Source organism: Salarias fasciatus, chromosome 12, assembly GCF_902148845.1.
Source record: "Salarias fasciatus chromosome 12, fSalaFa1.1, whole genome shotgun sequence".
NCBI classification, from domain to species: domain Eukaryota; kingdom Metazoa; phylum Chordata; class Actinopteri; order Blenniiformes; family Blenniidae; genus Salarias; species Salarias fasciatus.
Genome location: NC_043756.1, coordinates 6,847,635 through 6,869,186, shown reverse-complemented (window position 1 = coordinate 6,869,186; position 21,552 = coordinate 6,847,635). Strand labels below are relative to the sequence as shown.

The following is a 21,552-nucleotide window of genomic DNA, read 5'->3' as shown; positions in this document are numbered from 1 at the left end:
TGAAAAAAAGTACAAACTGCAGCAGACATTTCTTAAAAGGGAAAGCTTGGAGGTTTTTTAAAAAGGTTGCTGATAAATTACTTACTGTGGCTTTCAATGCTAATGTTATTTTCAGTTACTCTTCACTGGAGACAATCTGGTCTAAAGATTTGCACATGTTAAAAAAAAAAAAAAATAGGTCCAAACCTAATATTTGAGGCACAGATGTGGCAGCTGATCTACTGATAGGAAGCTATGTTCAGAAAAATCCACCATCGATTACTGGGTGGACTGAGATTTACAATGTCTGAATATGTTTGTGTTGCTCACTGCTGCATCTGTTTTCCTACAGGTTTAATATTCATCCCAGGTCATTATTGGAAATGAGAAGCAGTTCTCAATTAACTTACCCGGTTAAACAAAGTTAAAAAATGCATAACTCATAACAATATACAATAAATTACATTTAGTAATAATTCTGTTGTTATTTTTGATATGAAACAACTTTTCTTTGTTGCTTTTCTATCAGGAGCTCCACATCTCATATTTGCTCTGATGGACTGTAGCTACACACACATTCTCACTGTAATTAATGAACGGGTGCAGGAAGCCTTTGGTTTTGTCTGTCAGACTGTACAACTCTACTGTATACGTAGAATATGAGCAACAACTCTGGACAAAATATCCTGCATTATTCTTATTATTATTCTTTACTTGCAAATTTCCTCAATGCACACTCACTCACACACACACACACACACACACACTGTGACATGAAGTCTATTCTTCTTCTTTTCCAGCGTCGCTGTTCCTTAATAAAAGACACTTTTTTAATCTATTTGTGCCTTTTTTTTTGTTTAATTGAATTGTGCCTAGAAATTGGCTCTTTTTTTTTTTATTTGTGTAGCCCTGTGGCTATTATTTTCTTTCATTTGTGTAAATAATAAAATGTTTGTAAATAATAGTTCATGAAGTGTTAAAATGTTGGCTCATAAAATTTAAAAAGGTTAAAATCAGTCATTTCATTTACAGTTAAGATGTCAGAGCTTGTTTTAAAATCCATTCATATTGTAGCGACCGCGGGGGCCGCTAGGGGCGCTAGAGAGCCACTGCCCCAGAACTGACTGTTCTGGGGAGGCCCCGGGGCATGATGGGAGCTCCCCGTTCGGGACTTTTGGGTCCATATGTGGGGGTTCTGTGTTTATTTGCGTTTCCTTTTGTTATGGTTGTGTTTTGCATTATTGTTGTGTGCTGTTTGTGTCCTTTATTTTACACATGTGTCGGACCGTGGGTCTAGGGGGTTACTTGGGGGGTGACCTGGGGCCTACTGGCCACCATGATGTTGTCTCGGTGTTGGTGTGTCATGTTCCCTTGTTTGGTTGTTTTCACAATAAAGCTTTGGTTGAGCAATAGAGCAGACCTCGCCTCGTCTTCTTGCCCGCTAGACGCCTCTCGAATGCCAAAATATGTTTTTTTTTTGGCACAGAAGATGCGAGACCACGTTTATTGTGGGGGAGTGAAGCATCTTGCTATCCGCTGATCTTTGTATGCGTCTCTCCTTAGCCAATCCTGTTCGCACATTTTCCGGGTAGGTGGGGCTTAGCATGGCCTACGTGCGCAACACGTTAGGAATAGCAGAGGCTGTTTGTCAGCGTCCGAGGAGGACTGCTGTAAGGATTAAACGCGTTGTAAAAGCCCTCCTAACGTCCATGGCTGACGAAGAGTCATCCTGTGGTGGATGTTGGTGAACTCTTGTGAAGCTGCCAGAGGTCAATACAGGCGTTTTGATGAGTTTGGAGCTGCTGTTTAACTGTAACATGTAGGAAATGAGCTGAAATGCTAACTGCCGCTAGCCGTTAGCTTAGCCTCGTGGTAGGCCCTCATCCTGCTTATTCTGCATTGCTGTTAGCAGATGCTACTTTGTGTAAACCTGTAGGAGGTTATTCGCCATGAATTAGCTTGTTTATTAAGAAGAATTGTGTGATTCAGGACTGGACTGTTGCCATACATTGGAGAGAGCGAGGACCGAGAGGGCCCTGGACCGTGGGAGAGATTGTAGCTGTTGTACTTGGATCTGGTTTGCTGCTACACGCTGCATCCCCTTGCCACGTGCTGCTGCACGCTGCACCCCCTTGCCACTGTAACTGCAACTTGCCAATTGCCCCTTCTTCCCCCTTCTACTTCTCTGACTGCGGATTCGTGAGTACTCTAAACGCTTTGCACCTGCTTTTTTGTTTTCAGTGAAGCGGCCATTTGTTTCTGGCCTCCCCGCTCACAAGCATCGACTGGGCCTACAACGTTTTTTATTTTAGCCCAGTGTGAATGTGTGTGTGAATGTGGGCTGTGGACATTCGAGTTTTCTGATCATTTTGAATTGCCGGACATTGTATTCAGATCACCAGAGATCACTTGTGAGTCTAATTAACCAGAGTACTATTTGAGGATGTTTTTTTTTTTCGTGAGCATTATTTGTGAAACTGAAGGTCAACAGTGAACTTAATTTTTTGCAATTTTTAGTTTTGTAATAAATGATTATTGTTTGATTAAATTCTGTGTAGTAATTACAAAAGTATACTTTGGGATAAGTATTAATCAGATTACAGTGAGTTTTATTTTAAAGGGGAAGTATCAAATTTGGTTACTTCTTAAGATTTATTGGAGGCACCGTCAAGTTAATTTAAGTTATTACAGGTTGCGCCAGGCGAACCTAGGCCCCGTCCCATTGTACTATAACACCCCTATTATTTTGAAGTTCAAATTCTTTAGCTACATGGGACTGGGGTTACATTTGGTTTAACCTAATTGTGCCTGGAATGTAGCTCTCTTTTCTTCTTTTTTATCCTAAATTTGTTGTGAATTTCTTCATCTTTCCCTCTGTCTTCTTTTTCTCCTTCTCCAGTTTCCTTTCCATTTCCAAATTTCTGTCCAGCTTTTCACCTGTAGACTTGAGACAGTTTTTCTTAATCATAGCTGCAACGTGCTTGCCATTTGGCGAAAATGAATGTATTAATCCTAAAACAGACTTGTATGAAAAAGTCCGGAGAGTGAGAGGAGGAGGGGGTGGGTTTGTTTACGCCTGCATGCTGCAGTCACACACAGATCAGCTGTGAGCTCCGAGCGTGTGCTCCAGTCATGCAGCTCCACACAGACCTCCCCGTCCTCCTCTGATGCACCCGAGAGCAGGGACAGGTCAGGTACAGGATTTGGCGCAAGTGCAGGATTTTACTCATATTTGCTGTGTTTGTGTTGTTCAAAAGGATACGTTGGTAGCTATGTGTTAGCGATATGATGCTAAGTTGCTACACCCTACTTTCTGCGTAAGGAGGAGGCGTTCCTCCGTAGAGAGCAGGGGAGGAGGGGGTGTGGGTCACGCATGCGCAGCATTTCAAAAAGGACTAAGGGCCAGCGCCCACATACTGCGAAACGGCTCCGCTGCGCTGCGCCGCGCAGTTCGCAGCACTCACGCAGCAATTACGCACCCATTGAAGTCAATGAAGTCGCAGGCAGAGCGCGCCCACTGCCTGCGCGAGGGCTGCGTCGAGCGTCCGCCCGCCGTCGTACTGCGGACAGCTCTCCGCACAAATTCGGTCCAGTTCTATTTTTGCCGGAGGCGCAGTGGAGCCGGAGTCAATTTCCCATAATGTCAAAGCACGACAGGAAACCAAAACAGTGCAACATCCGTTTTATTTTATATATATATATATATATATATATATATATATATATATATATATATATATATATATATATATATATATATAGAAGCTGTCACACATGTTTTTACATGTAAATAAAAGCGTAAATATACACTTTTATGGATGAGGGTTTTATTTTGAAACCTGAACACGCTCTGGCGTCGCAAAACAAAGGAGTAGTGGAAGTTTTTAAACTCGAGCAGCATGGTTGACGAAGAGAAACTGATCCTGGAGGAACAAGAGCATAAAATCCTCTCTGACACCAGTAATAATTTTTTATAAAGACACCAGCAGAAAGGAGAACACTCGGGCAACAATAGCTGAAGTTATTGCCGTGAGTGGTGAGTAAATTGTAACGATATAAAGTGCCTGATCAAACATGTTTTCATGGAGATCGTCATGGAAACATGACGATCTCTCCATGGAAAATCCTCTATACAACCTTTTGACCAGACATACGCTGAGCGCATGTCTGGTCAAAAGGCGGAGTGCTGTGGCGCAGCCGCACCGCATCAGGTGGGCGCTCTAGTACGGCTGCGTGAGTGCTGCGACCTGCGCGGCGCAGCGCAGCGCAGCGGAGCCGTTCCGCAGTATGTGGGCGCTTGGCGTAACTGTCACTGGATTTCTCTCTCCATGGAAAATCCTCTATACAACCTTGAATGTATGTGTTCTGATTCAACAAAAGAGAGAAATCAAGGAGACCTTACCAGAGTTGCCAGCTAGAGAACATCCACGAAATCCTTCAACGGACTCCACCGGTTCAATGGGCTGTACCGGCTCCACTGGCACCACTCGTGCCGCCGATACCAATGGCTGCACTGGTTCCACTGGTTTGACAGGCTCCTCTGGCTCCTCTGGCTCCTCTGGCTCCACCAGCTGAACCACTTTCCCTGTCAACAGAAAATGTAGAGTCACAGTAGTGAGGTTGAGGGGTTTTTACACACTGTTTAAAATAACAATCAGCAAGTCAAGCTGCTCTGATCTGCTCTGATTTTGAGGAAACTATCAAATTCAAATGTGTGTTTGCATCATGCAGGTTTGGTATCGAACACCGTCAGCTCACCTGGCTCCACTCGGTGTCGCTCCATCGCTGCTTTCACTCCGGCCTCTCTTGCTCTCTGCACGTGCTCTGATTCAACAAAAGACAGAAATCAAGGAAAAAGTAGATTTTACATACAATTTGAGAGAAAAAAAAAAAAAGGTTTTTCTTCCATGATGAGTTTCCTTAGCTCAGGAGGAGACCTTACCAGAGTTGTCAGCTAGACTCCATCCTCAACACCCTTGAGCCCATAACCCCAGACCCTGTGGGCGCAGCTGGATGGTTTCATCCACAGGGTCGGGTTTGGGGCCGGCAGCCTGGGAAACTCTTGATTCTGCAAGAGATCAATCAAGGAAAAGCCTCATTATCACCATTCAGATGCAGCAGCACATCACAAAAAAACAGACATTAATTAACTTCAATTAATGCGATTAAAACTGACAGCCCTAACTAAAGCATGTGTTCTGATTCAACGAAAGAGAGAAATCAAGGAGGAGACCTTACCAGAGTTGCCGGCTGGACTCCATCTACGGCATCCCTGTGCCCATAACCCCAGGCCCTGTGGGCGGAGCTGGATGTCCTCATCCACCCGTTTCTGCAGAGGGAAAACAGAGAGATAAATATGCATTCTGTAGGCGATCAGGACCCGCCTACATCGGCAGCAGCCAATCAGCTCTCAGTTTGGAAATGACGCTACAGTCTGAGCCCCACTTATTAAAAAAAAATTAATAAATAAAGAATAAAAATCGCTCTTTCATGTCATTTTAAAACAGACACCATGCAGGTTAACATTTTTCAAAAAATTTGACTGCCTTGCAAATACAGGTTGTCTGATTTCTTTAACCCTGAATAATCATCCTAAGGGTTTTCCTCAAACCTGTCAATGGCTCAAGCAGTGACCTCTGACCCTGCACGCAGCTGGCAGTCTTGGGCAAATCAGTTTTCTCACACAGGCCTGAACCACATGCATTGCAGCATTATCCAGGAAACGGTTGACAGGTGACTCTTCTGGCCGCTGCTCAACTACTGAAGATGGAAAAATAGAAATTTATTTTGACAAATTTCCAGATGTGGAAAGAGTTCTGAAAATTTAGTCTGAAGTACAAATACTGCTACACTGATTAATGCTCATTTGCACGTAAAAATGCTGGTGTCAGAAAAATACTTTGGAGTACAAAGTATGTTTCTAGATAAACTGCTCAGAGTATTATTTCTTTTAACCAATGGATGTTTTACTGTGTTGTCAGTAGCAGCCATCTTATTTGATTCGTCTGATACAATGCTACGTTTAAAGCCTTTTCTCAGATGAACAATGGAAAAACTCTGCCAAGACAGTTTGTCTTTCTTGTCACCAAATGTTAAGATAATCAGGAATTTATTTTGATGAAATGAATTCCCCTTTTAAAAACATTCATTGTTTTGCTTTATTTTGGTTTTAATTTTTTAAATCAATATAATTTCTAGATTATTTAAATTTTTAGATTGCAGAGGGAATCCCCCTCAGGGAATCAATCACATCAAAACTTTTCTCTTTGGTTAAAAACCTGCTTATTTTTCCTGAACTCCCTGTTCTTCCTCCATATCATCAAACTCTTCTCTCTCTCTCTCTCTCTCTCTCTCTCTCTCTCTCTCTCTCTCTCTCTCTCTCTCTCTCTCTCTCTCTCTCTCTCTCTCTGTCTCTCTCTCTCGCAGTGCATGCTGGGAGTGATTGGTAGTAGGAGTGTGTGAGAGCGTGGCGTGTGTGGCGTTGCTTTTTGCGAGCGTTTTCTGTTCGGGGATGAACAGCGCCGCGGTGATCTTCCTGGACCAGGTGGAGCAGGCCAACGCTGTGGTGGAGTCGGGGACAGGTTCGTCCCGGTCCAGCCGGCTGTCCTGGTCGTCTTGTCCAACGTCTGACGGTGAGGTGGAGGGATGGGTGGAGCTGGATCAGGGTGAGACCGTGGTGGAGGAAGAACAGGATGGAGGAGCCTCATAGTGATTTTAATAATGAGGCTGAGTGGAGGAGGGAATGGAATTTACTTCATGCCAACAAAACTCCTCTCATCAGGCCAGTTCGTGTCCACTGCTGCTCAGCTGGACTCTGTGTGGCAAGTCGTCTTTCATTCCAGACAATGGTGTGACTTCCTGTGTTTAACATCTCACTGAAGGATTATGAAACTTACTCAAACATCCGACTGCTGTTCCAGCTAAACGCCTTGAAGATGGACAGAAGGAGTCTGAAACACTCGGCTTGTATTTGGTTTTATTGAAGAAGAGAAATATGAATCGGTAGCCTTTTTTTAAGGCACCTCCAAAATGTACAACAAAAGCTGAACCATTTATTTATTCATAATACAAAAATACACATCTCAGTGACTCCAAATCGTAGTAAATAGTTAACCATGCATTCTAACCATAAAAAGGCACAGAAAACAGTCACTTAGTAGTCACAGAAATGATCAACTACTTTCCCAAAAATCATCCAGATAGTAATACAAGTGACGACACACACACACACACACACACACACACACACACACACACACACACACCATGTCCCAGTGACAGATGACCGCCAGCCCCCACAGCACCACCCCTCTTCCTGGGGTCGCACCGTTGGCGGTCGCGGTTCCGTCTGGGAGTCGAGAGCTCCCAGATCTGAAAAGAAAAACCCCCGATCCAACACTGACGATAACCGATCACTGGTTCCAAGACTAACAGGACCGGTGGCGCAGCGTGGGATGCTGTCATCTGATTTCCTCCACGTCTCCCTCTAAAAAATATATTGTCTTAGCCGAAGCTTAGAAGTGGTGTAACGTGTCTTTATTGGACTCGTTTAAGCCCTTTACTTGTCCTGTGAGGTATTTCTCTGTTTGTAGTTATATAGGGGGCGTTTCCCATGATGCCACCCTGCAGTTTTCTGGTGATCTGCATCCGATAAGAAGTCAGTCTGAAAATGTACAAAACGCCCACGGCTTCGATTATTGATCTTCACAGAGACTTTTCTAAGACCTTGGCTCAGTTTTTCTACATTTTATAAGTTATTAACTTTGGAAGTAAAGTAACCTGCTATCAATGATTTAACAACATCGGTAATTTCAGAAATACGACTATTCCTCTATTCTCTGTTTGGTCGTAATTCAAAGTCATGACTACATGTACTCCCGATCCGCCGCAGAGAGGATCCAGACAGATGGTTTGCTGTTTTTGGCTTTTCCTTTACCTCTGTGTTGCAACGCTATTTACACAGGCGATATTTCCATCTCATCCCGCTCCAGGCCCGTGAATGAAATGTTCAGAGTGTCAGCCAGTTGTGACTTGACTGGTGTTGATTATACTGAAGGTATTAACGCTTATCTTGAGGTTGAGGAGGGCCAGTCTTCCAAATGTCTGTAGATTGGGGAACAGCTGTTGAAAACACTTTAAAAGAACAACTTGAACTTTTAAAAGTCATTTTACAACTGGATGATTACAGACGTGGCGTGGCGGGGCATCTGGTTCAACGCCAGGCAGCACCAGCGCAGCTTGGTGTCTGTTTGAGGTCTGAAGAATAAGATCTATCTTTTAGAAACGTCCAGTTGCACATCCAACATAATAGTTCAGTTCATATATACTCTTTATTTCAGATATATTGCACATCTTTAAAAAGGACTTAAATGGTGAAATAATTATCAACTCTGCAACAGCGGCCATGACAAAATTACAGAACATGTGTGCAAGAAGTCAAAAGCAACAAATTATTTCCCCAGCATCCTTGAATTTATTGAGGGATACATTTGTTGCTAACATGAATTTGGAGATGGGACAGAGTATAAAAAACCAGATTTCCAAAATTCTGTCCAAGGTTTTCCCACATAAACATAAAAAATAACGCTAACCTTTTGATGGACTTAGAATCACACGTGAAACTCAAGTATTTCCTGAAACGGCTGGAACTCCAGCTGTGCCGTTTGGTGAATGAAATTGTCTGCACTTCCAGCTTGCTGTCTTATTGCTGCAGTGGTATTTTTGTATGTGGCCTCAGGTGCTCGTCTTGCTGTTGCTGCCTCGACCTTCGGCGTGAGAAAAAAAAAAAACCCCACAAAAATCTAGTAGAGTATCAGCCCGATGCAGCAGCGTGGGTTGTGTCTGCAGCAATCACTGGAACAAGATTGACAATTACCTGTCCTGTCAGGGCTGTAAATCTCCGCAGAGTAATTAGTGAACAACTGCAGGTTGGTAAAGAGAGACTGTGGCGTCTCTAATGGTGCGAGCGCTTCGTATCCTGAGGGGGCAGCAGATCTGCTTCGTCTGCCAAAAGTTTAAAACGCTGGTGAAGAGGCAAGATGCACAACTGCTGATATGATGGTTTCGCTATCTGGAGCTTAATAATTTACTCAGCCATCCAAAAAAAGAGCATCATTTGCATTTGTTTGATGTTGTGTTTTTGGAAAAGTCCTTTACCAACTCCCCCTCTGGCTTGGTTTTCCTTTTATTTTCCTCTCTCTTTCTCTCCACCAACTATTAAGGGAACATCTGGCTTTCTTGCTGCCAAATGCTTCAGGAGCAGAAAGTGGGAGCGGGTGTTAAGATCGCTCTCTGTGAGTTGTAAGGTTGTTCATTAGCTAATGCTAAATTATGAGACTGCAAAATACCAAAGGCAACTGAAATGGATGTACATTTTTATCTAGGTATTGTAGAAAATCCTCCCTCATAGATGTTCTATTTTCAGATTTGCTAAATCGCTCTTATATCTTTAACACCTCCAGCAACACATCCAACTCCATGATATTGATATTCATTTTTTGTTGTTGGGGCTCGGGGGTTTCATCCAGTCGCTCCATGGAGACAACTCTGAAGCAAAAAAGATTCAGTCAGATCATTTTCACTTAAAAAGCTAGAAAAGGTTTAGGAAAGACTGACCAAAGGAAAACTGGACACAGGACTGGGACTCAAACCACATCCTAGCATCCTGCTCTGAATAAAGATGCTATTCATTAAATTAGCTTTAATTGTGTTTATAGTTGCATTAAGCTCCAGTTCTCAGTATCTTCCCGTAATTTTCAGTTTGATTCGATGGTTACTGACTCATACGTGGTTAATTTACTCTCAGCTGCTCTCAGCAGTCTACTCTATGATTTTATTTTGCCCAGTGCTTTTCTGTAAATGCTTATATAATTTTTTTTCTTCTTTTTTTTTTATTTGCCTGGAAAGTAGTTTTGCCTGGAAAAAATATGAGGAAGAAGAAATCCTGGCACCATCAGCTGTGCCTGCAGTGCCTGGCTTTATGTGGAGGATTTTTCTTTTTTTTTAAAAAAAAAAAAAAAAAAAAAAAAAAAAAGCAGAACCAAACCCAAAACAGTAGCTTTGGGACTTTGTGTGGAAGACAACCAAAGCACCGAGCAAGTGGCCGTCTTTCTAGCTCTTTCCATCTGCGGCTCCAGAGCGTTTGATTTGGTACAAGCCCCCCCTCCTCCATCACCCCCTCCCTCGTCCTCCCTTCTTCCCATCTGCAGTCCCGCGGAGTAATGGGAGGAAGCAGGGCTTGGCTGGCAGATTAGGAAGCGGGATGGATGGAACTGCTGCGGTGTGTGTTGCGGTGGTGAAGTCAGTGTCTGGCTCACATTAAAACTCAGCCAGCCACATGCGTTCATGCGACGGCTACATTTCAGGCCAACATGTTTAGAACACATGAAGAGCTTTTAAACAACCTGATGTCTTTTTCTTGCTCGTTTTTTCCTTGAGACAGATATTTTTTTAAAAGAACTGGAGCCCTGTGGGTGGCTGACGCTGAGATTGTCCCACTGATGGGATCACTGGCAGTGTACTGACAGTCACATCAAGTCTTATATGAGGCCTTTAAAAGGCAAACAGTGGTCCGAAACTCAGTGATGTTCTTGGCAGGCGCTTTCCCTGCGTGTGCAGGAAATATTGTCAAGCTGGCCGAAAAGACTGATGTTCAGGAATATGCCACACAGCACGCCGCTGCTTCACTGGCCCGCTGAGGCAGACGGGAGGGAGAGATAGCCCGGTCGGGACACGGCTTCATTTGAGCCGTATCTCATGTCGGGACGGACGCATTAATGCAGATCTGCACGAGCTGGAAATCTGCCCGTGTGTCCGGCTACTTTTTCTTGCAAAGCAAAGTCATCACAACTTTTAATAGCACAAATGTTCCAGCCCAGAACGCAGAGGCACAACGTGTCAGCAAATGCATTATAAATTACCTCTTTCTTTTTTTTTTTCCATGAACAAAATTGTCCCACATTATTGTCCGTTTGCCATTTTGGCATTCATCCTCTCTCACCTTTTTTTTTTCCTTGACCTACTTTCTGGAAGGTTTTAATGTACGTATATTTCACGGCTGCCATGGCAACAGGTAAATATTGCCGTCTCATCATTTTCATCTGTGTGCAAGTAATTTCCAGACGGGCATATTGTAATGTTCCCTGTCAGAATATACGGCCTACGTATGTTGATTATCCACATTTATTGGCAGCGGAAACACGCCGAGCGAGAGAGCGGCTATGTCATCTGGAAAACATACTTCGCTTCCATAAATTTGCCTCCACTCTGCGGCGTGATGTTGACAAAGTGTGTGCGAGCGAAAAGCCGTTAATGGGTTTCAAACACGCGGCCAGCGTCTCGTTATATCTCAACAGTGGATGCTGTGGAGAGAGCCGGATCAGGTCTGCGTTCTGAGCATGAGCTCATCCTGTGTGAATTAATGAGGAAACTCAGGTCAGGACTGCACACAAGGCAGGAGCAGGCCAGAGCAATCGACCCAGACCTCCAGAACTCTTCTCAACAGTTTAACCAAACATGCTGTAAAACCCTCAGATGGAACAAAAGATCCGTTACAACGAGCGCGCGGTGTAGAACAATGTTCCCACAGACGACTCACGGTGGAGATGATGCAGACATCATCTCTGGAAATTTACTGTATTTAGTCTTGGAACACCAGAAGACAAAACCACATGCATTTCTTCAGCTGTAATAAACCAGAAACTATTTAAAACTAATCCTGCAGGATGAGGCCGATCACACACTCCCAAACCAAATGACATTTCCTGTCAACATGACAACAACCAGCTGGACATGGAGCACAATGCTACAGTGGAAAATGACCGTAGTTTGAATGTCAGGAACACTCAGTGACGGTGGACGTGATGGAGAGTGGTGCGTTTCAAAAACATTGCCTTTTTCAGGATGGATTGTTTCCACTCTGTCTGAGCGCCATTGTCGTGTAAACTAATCAGTAAAAAATGCAACCGAAGTTTGTAGTTTTCACTTGAAAATGTTTGCAAACATGACAGTGAACGAGTCCACATCCAGTGGATAAAAGAAAACATACACATTCGTATCTTTATACAGTCACCAGTTAACCCAGCAAGCAAACCTTTGATTGTGAAATCCCACTTGCACTCAGGGAAAACATGCAAACTGCAGAGAGAAAGGTGTAAATCGATCAGTTGGCAGATACCTGTGGCGGTTGTTGTAGGTACACAGTATTTTGTGAAGGACTGTGTTCCTGACATGAAGCCCGCTGCAACCCTCAGCAGCAACATTTCCTCTCGGTTCCCAGTATTACTCAACCTCCCCACACGCGGCTGCAGACAGTGGCGTTCGACCGGAGCATTACTCATGTTCATTACTGGTCTGGCTTCTCCGGCTCGTGTCTGCCTCTTGCATGACACCCCTTCCCTTTGTGCAGCGTCAAAGAAAAGCGTCTGGGGAAACTGTGAGCCGACTTCCTGAGCGGGTAAAAGCTTCTGACCCCCTGGAAATGTGCAGTTTGTCTTGGAACTTGTCGGAGCCGCTCTTTGGAAAGGGTCACCTCATGTAGCATTAGTTATATTAGAAAGTACATTTCTAAGAACATTTTATAGCCCTTCGAACCAACTTTTTGACCTTTAAAGTGCCTCAGTGATTCAGTATCAGCTTGTAAAGTTTTGTTTTTTCCGAACTTTCCTTTTACTCTGTGGTCATTTGATGCCATTTTCACACATCCAGTGGATGCTGTGCACATATTGCATTTCTTTGGGGCCAGGCGGACCCTGAGGGAAATATTTATCTCCTCTGTGTTCAGCAGCTTGGTTCTGATCCTCTGTTTGCTGTTTGATACTTGTCACATGCTTTTTTTCCCCAGTGAAAGCAGGCGCCTGCATTTGGTAACCGATGAACCAAAATAGCAATGTTGCACTCAATAAAATAAAACAATAAAAGATTCTGAGCTGTTGCATGGATACGGAGGGAATTTCAGTCTTTATTAAGAATAATTTGCCATTGTTCCTGTCACTGCAAGAAAATGCGACCTCAGTGTTAAATATGATTTATTTTGTCGATGAAGACAGTTTAAAGTTCATCAGAAAGTGAGAAAGTCGGAGGAAACTTCAACTCGAGGAGACATTTCATTCCCAGGTTTGATTTGTTGGTGTTTTTGTGTTGTTGAGCTGCTTCACATGACGAAGCGGCGGTGCTGCTCATTAGCGTACGGAGCCTTCCTCCCGACATCCTGATTGCGTAAACCTGTGGGGGAGTCGGTTCCTGCAGCCGTCGCTCAGCCTAAAGCATTCGTTTGTACTAATACTTAGAGTTTTATAGAAGAGGGGAAACAGCCTTCGGTCAGCCTCTCAGTGCATCACATGTGCTACGGGGGGATTTGTGGAGTTTTATGAAACCTTAATGAATGACTAGTTTCCAGGTTTGTGTGCAGTCCTGCTGATTTGTTCACGTTTCTTTTTCCTTTTTTCGTCTTTTAATGCTATTTTTAATGATTGGCTGCCACTACTTATTGTGTTTACATGTATCAGTAAACGTTCCAGTGGGAGGACGGCTATGCTTACAGCCCATGCTTCAGAGATATTAAAGACGCGGCACAGATTGTTCCCATTAGCTTTATGTGTACCATAGTCAGAAAGGATTAAGGGTAATGGCCGTTTGTTTGGAAAAAGAGGATCAGAAAACCGTATGGAAAACATAATGGGAGATGGTGAATGCTTCTGTATTGGATGAAGTGATTCTGGTGCAGTTGTGGCAGAAGTTAACATGATGAAACATCCTTTTGTTGACCGACCGACATGTTCGATTCTCATGTAATGTTTTTCCAAACTTATGAAAATATATGGCTTTCGTTGTTTTTCAAGGGACTGTTAATGGTTCGTAGGTCACTTTTTGATTCAAGGATACTTTTAAATTTCAAGATTTTAGAGTCAGTTTAAATAAATAAGTTTATCTTTTATTATCAAATAAAGTCTGTTGAACAACTTTAAAAATGATTTCTACCGTAAAAAAAAAAAGTCTTTGGTGACCTCCAGTCACCTGTAAATTGTGGTTTTCATGTAAAAAAAATGTTCTAGATTATTGGATTTGTACATATTTGAAGTACAAATTCTGTCATCAGTTATTAACCCCTGAAGTTTATTTTCATGTAACCATTCCAGGTTTATCCCAACTGTCTCTCAGTGAACACTTCCATTTACTCAACAGTTCCTTAAGATCTTTTTTCTTCTTCTTTTTTTTTAAAGCTTTATTGATCTTTGGTTTGTTTCTCTTAAACCGTTTTTATTTGACCTAATTTCAGGTGTGAATTTTGACAGAAGTCGATGCAATTTTCAGAGGAAAAGAACATTTGTGTGACCAGCGAACAATTTAAACTTCATTTTCTTGGATCAGGAGTGGAGTTCAGCCCAAATTCATCTTGACTGATATGAAGGTCATCATATGAATATCCATCTGACCTCTGTGGTACACCACACAGTATCCAAACATTCTTCAGATGTTCCTCCATCTTTTTCTATCATGTTTTCTGTTCTCTGATCAGCTCCTCACCTCCTTATTTAGTTATCCATCCATCCGTCCATCTTCAACTGTATCCAGGACCGTGTCGCGGGAGCAGCGGTCTAAGCAGGGATGCGGAACACCTCCCCAGGAAGGCGTGCAGGAGGAACAGATGCCTGACCCAAAGCTGATGACCATAGGTGAGGGTCGGAGTGAAGATTGACCGGTAATTCCATTGCTTTGCCTTTCGGTTCAGCTCCCTCTTCACCACAACGGACCGAAACAACAGCTGCATTGCTGCAGACGCTGCACCGATCCGCCTGTCAATCTCACGCTCCATCCTTCAACCACTCCTGCACAATCCTCCAAGATACAAGGCTGCAAACCGCCCCAGTGCAGTCCTTATTTAGTTATGAAACTGAATCTTCTGTCCGTACCGGAGAAACATAATTAGAATATGTTAGAATTCTGAGGCATCTTTGAGTGAACACTTTGAGTGTCATTGAAGTATATTGAGTCAAAGTGTCCTCTTCTCGGAAATCTAAATATGGCCACATTCTCAAAGCGGTTGCCAAAGTGCTGGAGATTATAGCCCCTCACACTTCTCATCATTAACAGCTGTTGGAATCTAAAATTAATAAAAATTGAAATCTTCTTGTGTTGGTTAGAGGCTTTTATCAGCCTCAGCCTTTGGAAAATAAGTGTTGCGATGGATTTTTTCATACTTTTCGCTTATTTTCATCACAAATTGTATCAAGGAATTACTGAGAACAGCTTTTTCATGAGTATTAAAATCGCTCACAGGATTCAAACTGCTTTCCTGCAAACATTAGTCTTTCCTTCCAGACACGCTAATACAAATGACCGCATCACAGAAACAGCAGAAATCAAAACAACATGGCAAACTCCCACACAGACATACACGCAGTGGAGCATCAACAAACTCTCCAGTGCGGCTGAGGTCAACTTTATTTGACCTCTATTACTCATTTCAGGGACATAAACAGCAAAACAAAGCAGGAGTTCAGCTTTACAGATGCCACACTCCAACTCCACTCTCCTTCAAACAGTCACAAGTGTACGTTCAGATATAAATAGAGGCTGAAGTGTTTCTCTTGAAGCAGCGGCTCCACATGTGGCAGTGATGACAGCTGAGAGAGGCACACTACCCAGCCGAGAGGGCAGAGCAGATGATCCCAGAGCAGCTTTAAGCCCAGCCTAAGCTTTACTCCATCTATTGAGCATCACAGGTATTACCTCAGGCAGTGACTACTTAGTAGAGATTTCCTGTTTCCGAAGCGAACAAAGGTCACTGACTCACACGACTTCCTGCCTTCAATTATTTATCTGAAAACACTTAATATGAAGCATATTTTAACCTAAAGCACATTTGTTTTCATGTGCCGATGCTACCTGTTAGTACTGTTCAGTACTGGGATATAATACCGTGGGATTTTACGAGGCTCCTTTACTGTGTACGCTCTATATACAGCGAGGATTTAGGCTGGAATATCTGTATATGTAGAGTAAATACACAGGGGAAGAGGATTCCTAACTCTAAAGGACTGCATGGTTTGGTTTTGCTTGTAATCACTGCCATCATGTCATCTCACGCCAACCTCCGAACGGCATGGCGCTTCAGTGGTTTGCATTGTTACTTCATGCTTTGAGTTGGCCTTGGTGTGTAGTATTGTGTGTCTTTTAGGTCTTTGTTACTGTTTGGAAAAAAGATATTCATGTGAAGTGACGCCCTTCTGGTTCCTCCAAACTGCTCGATGAACAGTTCTCCGAACAGGAGAATCATAAAAAAGTTCTCGTGATAAAAACTTGTAAAATCCACTAATTACATAAACAGAAAACCCCAGATTAGCAATATTCCAGTCATTAGGAACTATTGAATGTCTTCGATGCTTTGTTAGTGACTGAACTGGTTGGATGGAATCTCTTTACCTTCTCTTATGGCTTTTATCACACTTGGATCACTTCAATGCAGAGTTTGTCGGAATGACGCTGAAACTTGCATGTTTGATTTTTTTTTAATGACTTTAAATGACTTGTAGAGTGAGTTTCTCGTAGTGTTCAGCTCCCTGCAACCACTGGATGAAGAAGGTGGACGAAAAGCTTTGGGCACACCTATATGATCAATCATTTTCCAGTTAGATCAAGACATGGTCCAACAAAGTACAACATGAAAAGATAGAACAAACTTGAAGCTTTAAGTCACAGAAGCTTTTGACAGATGTACTGAAAAAGATTAATGTAACTTGATGAGGAAATGTTTTCGTTTCAGGTTTTGATGACAGATCAGACCCACATGCAGACTTCAGAGGGGACTTAGAGACTCTTTACTGGAAGAGAAAATGCAAAACGGAAATTTTTTTCACGAAAGAAACAAAAAAACAGAACAAAAAAAAAATTGTGATGGAGAGCAAAAGTTGCAGAGACCCACCAGGGACACGGACGAGGAGAACAAGCAGACTGGACTCACAAAGAACAAACCTGAGGGAGACACATGTACACACACACACATAGCAACCAGACACAGCTGGCCAGGATCAACAGCATCAGGGGAGGAGCAAAGAGATGCTGACCAAACACCAGACACCAGGACACATGAGGAAATACAAACATGAAAACGAGGTGAAATGCTGTAGTTGTGACACTCCTGCCTACAAGGCTTGGGTGTACCAGAGTTTTTGGACTAGAAGTTGCACCTGATTAGAAGTCGCTTTAATGGAAAAAGGGGAAAAACAAGTCACGCTGGCACAAGTGTGACCTTTATTTTTCCATTCCCAGATGTAACTCCACCGAAAACTGCTTCAGACAAAACCATCTGCTCTGGCCGTCATGCTTTAAACCCACAATTATCCTTCCCTGTTTTCTGAACGGTAACAGTTTTCTGCTTTTCTCCAATCCTTTACGAGTCAGACACTCTGGGCTCTCTTTGTGCTTTCTACGTTTTGATGTGTGGTTTTTCTTTGAGCGACATTTAGCTTTCACTCCCAGTCAAATCCAGGAGCAGCAGTCGGTTATCAAACAGTAACGTCTCATCGTCCCAGACGGCTGGGAACCGGTGAGTCAAGTGACCACTGGAACAAGAATAAATGTGACTGATTGTCTTGGAATATACTTTACATGCTGTAGTGGAAAGATGTTTTTCAGTTTCAAAGTCTTAACTGAAATTCAAAAGTCGTGCTTGTTAGATATTGGGTTTTTTTTTTGGCTCTGAATGATCCGGATGTGACTGTTGCTTGTTCGTCCTGTCTTTGAACAATCACCCTGGGATGAATTAAGAAGGTATAAAACAGTACTTGTTGATTGGAAGTCAAACAGAACATACGGCAATAAGAAAACGTGTCGTCCATTTTATTTCCACAAACATTCAACACTCATTTACAACAACGGGGACATGATAGTTTCATCTGCGGAGGATAAGAGAGGTAAACACCGGCTCTCCCATTTCAACGTCGACGGCACGTGTTTGAGCGCCAACTGTGAATGTTGACACGAGGAAGCTGGAGCGTTGATGAATTCAGGGAAGACGAGCTGTTTCGTTGCTAAATCCACACTGAAGAATCTGGTAATGCCGGCTGCGCTTCATACTCCCTGACGACTGACTGACTGCCTGTTTTTTTTTTTTTTTCTAATACCAGCATCACTGAAATGGAATTCGAGCAAAAAAAAAAAACAAAAAAAAACACAAGTTATTTCAGAGCAGCACCTTCACATGTGAGGAGACAGAAGAATTCCTGTAAACCAGCAGAAAAACACACAGAACAGACGAAGCACGAGCCTCTGTCACTGCGAGGCACAAAGCGTGTGTGACGGTGGCTCAACGCACCAGTTGATGTGTTCAAATGACTTAAATAAATTAAAGTGATAAAAATGGGGGGAAACGTGGCACAATTTCATAGCTGAGGAAATATTTGTGGCAGGCCTGTATTTCCAACAGTCGGCGACAAAAGTATTTTTATAAGAGGATAAACCAGTCCCAAAAAAATAGAAACTCAACATTTGAAACTAACTTAGAAAACGATACAAAGCAGAACAATAAAAGATGTGGCATTTCCTGACAGGTGCTGAAACGACTTTCAGTGCTTGTTTGACACTTTTATGTATTTTATGAATTAAAACGATGGTTTCAGTCTTTCTGGGATACATAATAAAAACATGAACAGCTGATTGTGTTCGTATGTCTTCAGTGTAAAAGGTTTTGCCCAGCAATTGTTGATCAGATCCCACTGAAGGCGACGTTGAAAGGAGGGTTTGAAACTCCCCCGGGAACCCAGCCCGCCTCATCTGGTACGGGAGATTATCATGGTGTCCAAAGGCACGGCGCGGGCGGGAGGCGTCCGAACGCCACCGCCGGACGGTCTCCTGTGCGGGATCAGTAGGGGTACGCCGAGATGGAGACGTAGATGATGAAGATGCTCTGGTAGGTGATGCGTCCCTGCGGTGAGATGGTGGTGGCCTGCACCTTGAGCCGCACCAGGCCCGGTCTGTCCAGCGGCCGCAGGGTGAAGATGATCCCCCTGCCGGCCTCGTCCCGGATGCCGAACACCCGGCCCGTCGCGCCCGCCGCCGACTCCTGCTCCAGTATCACGAAGGAGGTGCGCTCCTGCAGCACGCCGGACTCGGAGAAGGCGGAGAGGCGCACCACGTTGTGATTGGCCGGTATGCCGGAGGGCAGCGTGAGCAGCTTGTACTGCAGGATCAGAGGAGAGCCTCCCGTGGCACAGTCCAGAGAGCAGGGCCGGAAGCACGTCCTTTAGAAGAAGCAACAGTTTCAGTGACTCCACAACAAATTGCTCACACATGTACCTACAGCCTAATCACTGTCTTTACACACACTGAAGTATTCATTAGATGTGCAAATTACCCAGGGCTTCCTCCGCTCTGGTAGGACGCAGGACAGGGTGTATCCAGACACTGGTATCCTCCTCGAGTGTTGAAACACATCTGGTTGTGTCCACACTGGACACCCTGCTCTGTGCACTCATTGATGTCTATGATGGTGGAGAAGAAGGGTAATAATAAGAACACATTCAGAGTTACAAAACGTAAGATGTGAGGAATGTGACTTTCTAAACCGAAGAGGAAGAGTAGCTTTTTTGGGTGAAACATTCAGAGGAGATTCGTACCTTTACAGCTTCTGCCGTTGGGCAGCAGCTGGTATCCTGGAGGACATAAACACTGGAAGCTGCCAATGGTGTTTCGGCACTCGTGTTGGCACGGCTTCCTGAACAGACACTCGTCCACATCTGTGCAGGAAACAATCCAACCCAGTGAGAGAGGGATCCGGAAAGTTTGGAGATACCAGATCATGTGAACTGAAATGTGTGGTTTTGATCAGACGGAAGGTCATTTTGTTCCCCGTCATTTGAGGTGTTTGTAGCATTTAAAAGAGTTTATAAAACCATAAACCTGCACAGCAATATCACGATATCCACAGAAATATATTCATTGCTTTTTACCTATTTACAATAATATTAAGCATCTTCTTGCTGCTGATAATCAAACTGTTCATTCAGTGGTGTAAAAAGCTGCGTTCGGCTCCTCGCTCACCGACACACGTCCCGTCTCTGTTGGTGTATCCGGCCGGGCAGCTTTGCCGGGTGATCCGGGACACTCCCTGAGACCTGGACAGGATCGGCCGGCCGAGGGACGAGACCAGCTGGGGGCGGAGTCTGGCCCGGACCCTGGTGCCGTTGGCGAAGGTCTGGCCCCTCTCCAGCCCGGCGCAGGAGCGTCCGTCCCCGAGCAGCACGGTGCCCGGGGGACACGTGCACCTGAAGCTGCCGGGCACGTTCCTGCACTGGTAGGCACACGGGCTGGGCGTCTGCTGGCATTCATCCACATCTGAGAGGTTAAAGGAGACTTAAGTGAGCTCTAACATTTTAGAGGAGCGGATGCTTTTATTGAAGAGCCGTCCCACCTAAACATGGAAGGCCCACTCCCTGAGACCTGTAGCCTCTGGGACACACACAGGCGTAACCCCCGACGGTGTTCTGGCAGATCTGAGTGTAGCGACACATGTGGCTCCCGTCCAGGCACTCGTCAATGTCTGGAAAATATTCAGAAGATGGTATTCAACAGCATTTTACAGAGGCCGCTAAATTTATTCCACCCACACACGGAAAAAAAAAACAAACAAAAAAAAAAAAAACAGCTCACTGGTGTGACAAGAAGTTTCTTGCAGCTCATTCTCTTTTGTCTAAATGACAATACATTAAACTAGTTTTTTTTCTTTAAGCCATACTTGACTTCATTTCACTTCAATTCACCACTCTCATTCAGAGGGAGTTAACTGGACGGCAGACACAAACCCATGCAGGCTCCGTTCTCCGCCTGGGTCATCCCAGCTGGACAGCTGTCAAAGCACTGGTACCCTCCTTCTGTGTTGCGGCACTGCTGGTGAGCTGGGCACACGTTCCTCATGCACTCGTTGATGTCTGTAAAAGAGCAGCAGCAACAACAACCTGACTGTAAACTCCCTCCGTTCATCTGTCCAAGTCGTAAAACCCTGAAGCTGACGCCAACCGACTATGAAAATGATATTCCAAGAAATGTCCGACTGACCGACGCAGCGTTGGCCTGACATCTGGTAACCAGGGTGGCAGATGCAGCGATAGGAACCCAGAGTGTTGAGGCACTGGTGCTGGCACGGGGAGACAACAGACTCCTGACACTCATCCACATCTGCAACAACACACACACGCGGATTCACTCTGATTTATCTCTGAGATATTGTGAAGTAAGCAGAGGATTCTTAAAGGTCGAGGTCAGTTGAGGACACGTATACAAGACATGAATTTAAGAAAAAGCCGGAGAGTGGTGATGGCTTGCCTTCGCAGCCGGTCCCCGTGATGCTGGGCTGGAATCCCGGTCCACACTTGGCCTGGCAGCGGTAGGTCCCCAGTGTGTTGACACACTGCTGGTTGTAGTGGCACATGTGTGAGCCTTGGGCGCATTCGTCGATATCTGTGCGTTGATGAGAGAAACATAAGGACGGATGCCGAAGCAGAAGACTCAACAACATTTTTTAAAGACTGAGGGTTGATACTTTTGTTTTTTTAATTGCTCTCGAAACCTGCTGGAGGT

The 21,552-nt window shown here is 44.1% G+C and overlaps 1 protein-coding gene across 1 annotated transcript in view; it reads right to left on the bottom strand.

Annotated features, from left to right (window-relative positions):
* Nucleotides 1-18,164: 18,164 nt before the first annotated feature.
* The window catches only part of hmcn2 (hemicentin 2), a 43,242-nt gene continuing 39,854 nt past the window's right edge, over nucleotides 18,165-21,552 (bottom strand). Inside the window, exons 74-81 of the mRNA XM_030104149.1 lie at nucleotides 21,298-21,432; nucleotides 21,031-21,150; nucleotides 20,778-20,903; nucleotides 20,387-20,515; nucleotides 20,017-20,310; nucleotides 19,593-19,712; nucleotides 19,331-19,457; nucleotides 18,165-19,217 (exon numbers count right to left, since the gene is read on the bottom strand). Coding sequence (XP_029960009.1) covers nucleotides 18,839-19,217; nucleotides 19,331-19,457; nucleotides 19,593-19,712; nucleotides 20,017-20,310; nucleotides 20,387-20,515; nucleotides 20,778-20,903; nucleotides 21,031-21,150; nucleotides 21,298-21,432 — 1,430 coding nt within the window. The 3' untranslated portion in view covers nucleotides 18,165-18,838. The remainder of the gene's footprint in view (nucleotides 19,218-19,330; nucleotides 19,458-19,592; nucleotides 19,713-20,016; nucleotides 20,311-20,386; nucleotides 20,516-20,777; nucleotides 20,904-21,030; nucleotides 21,151-21,297; nucleotides 21,433-21,552) is intronic.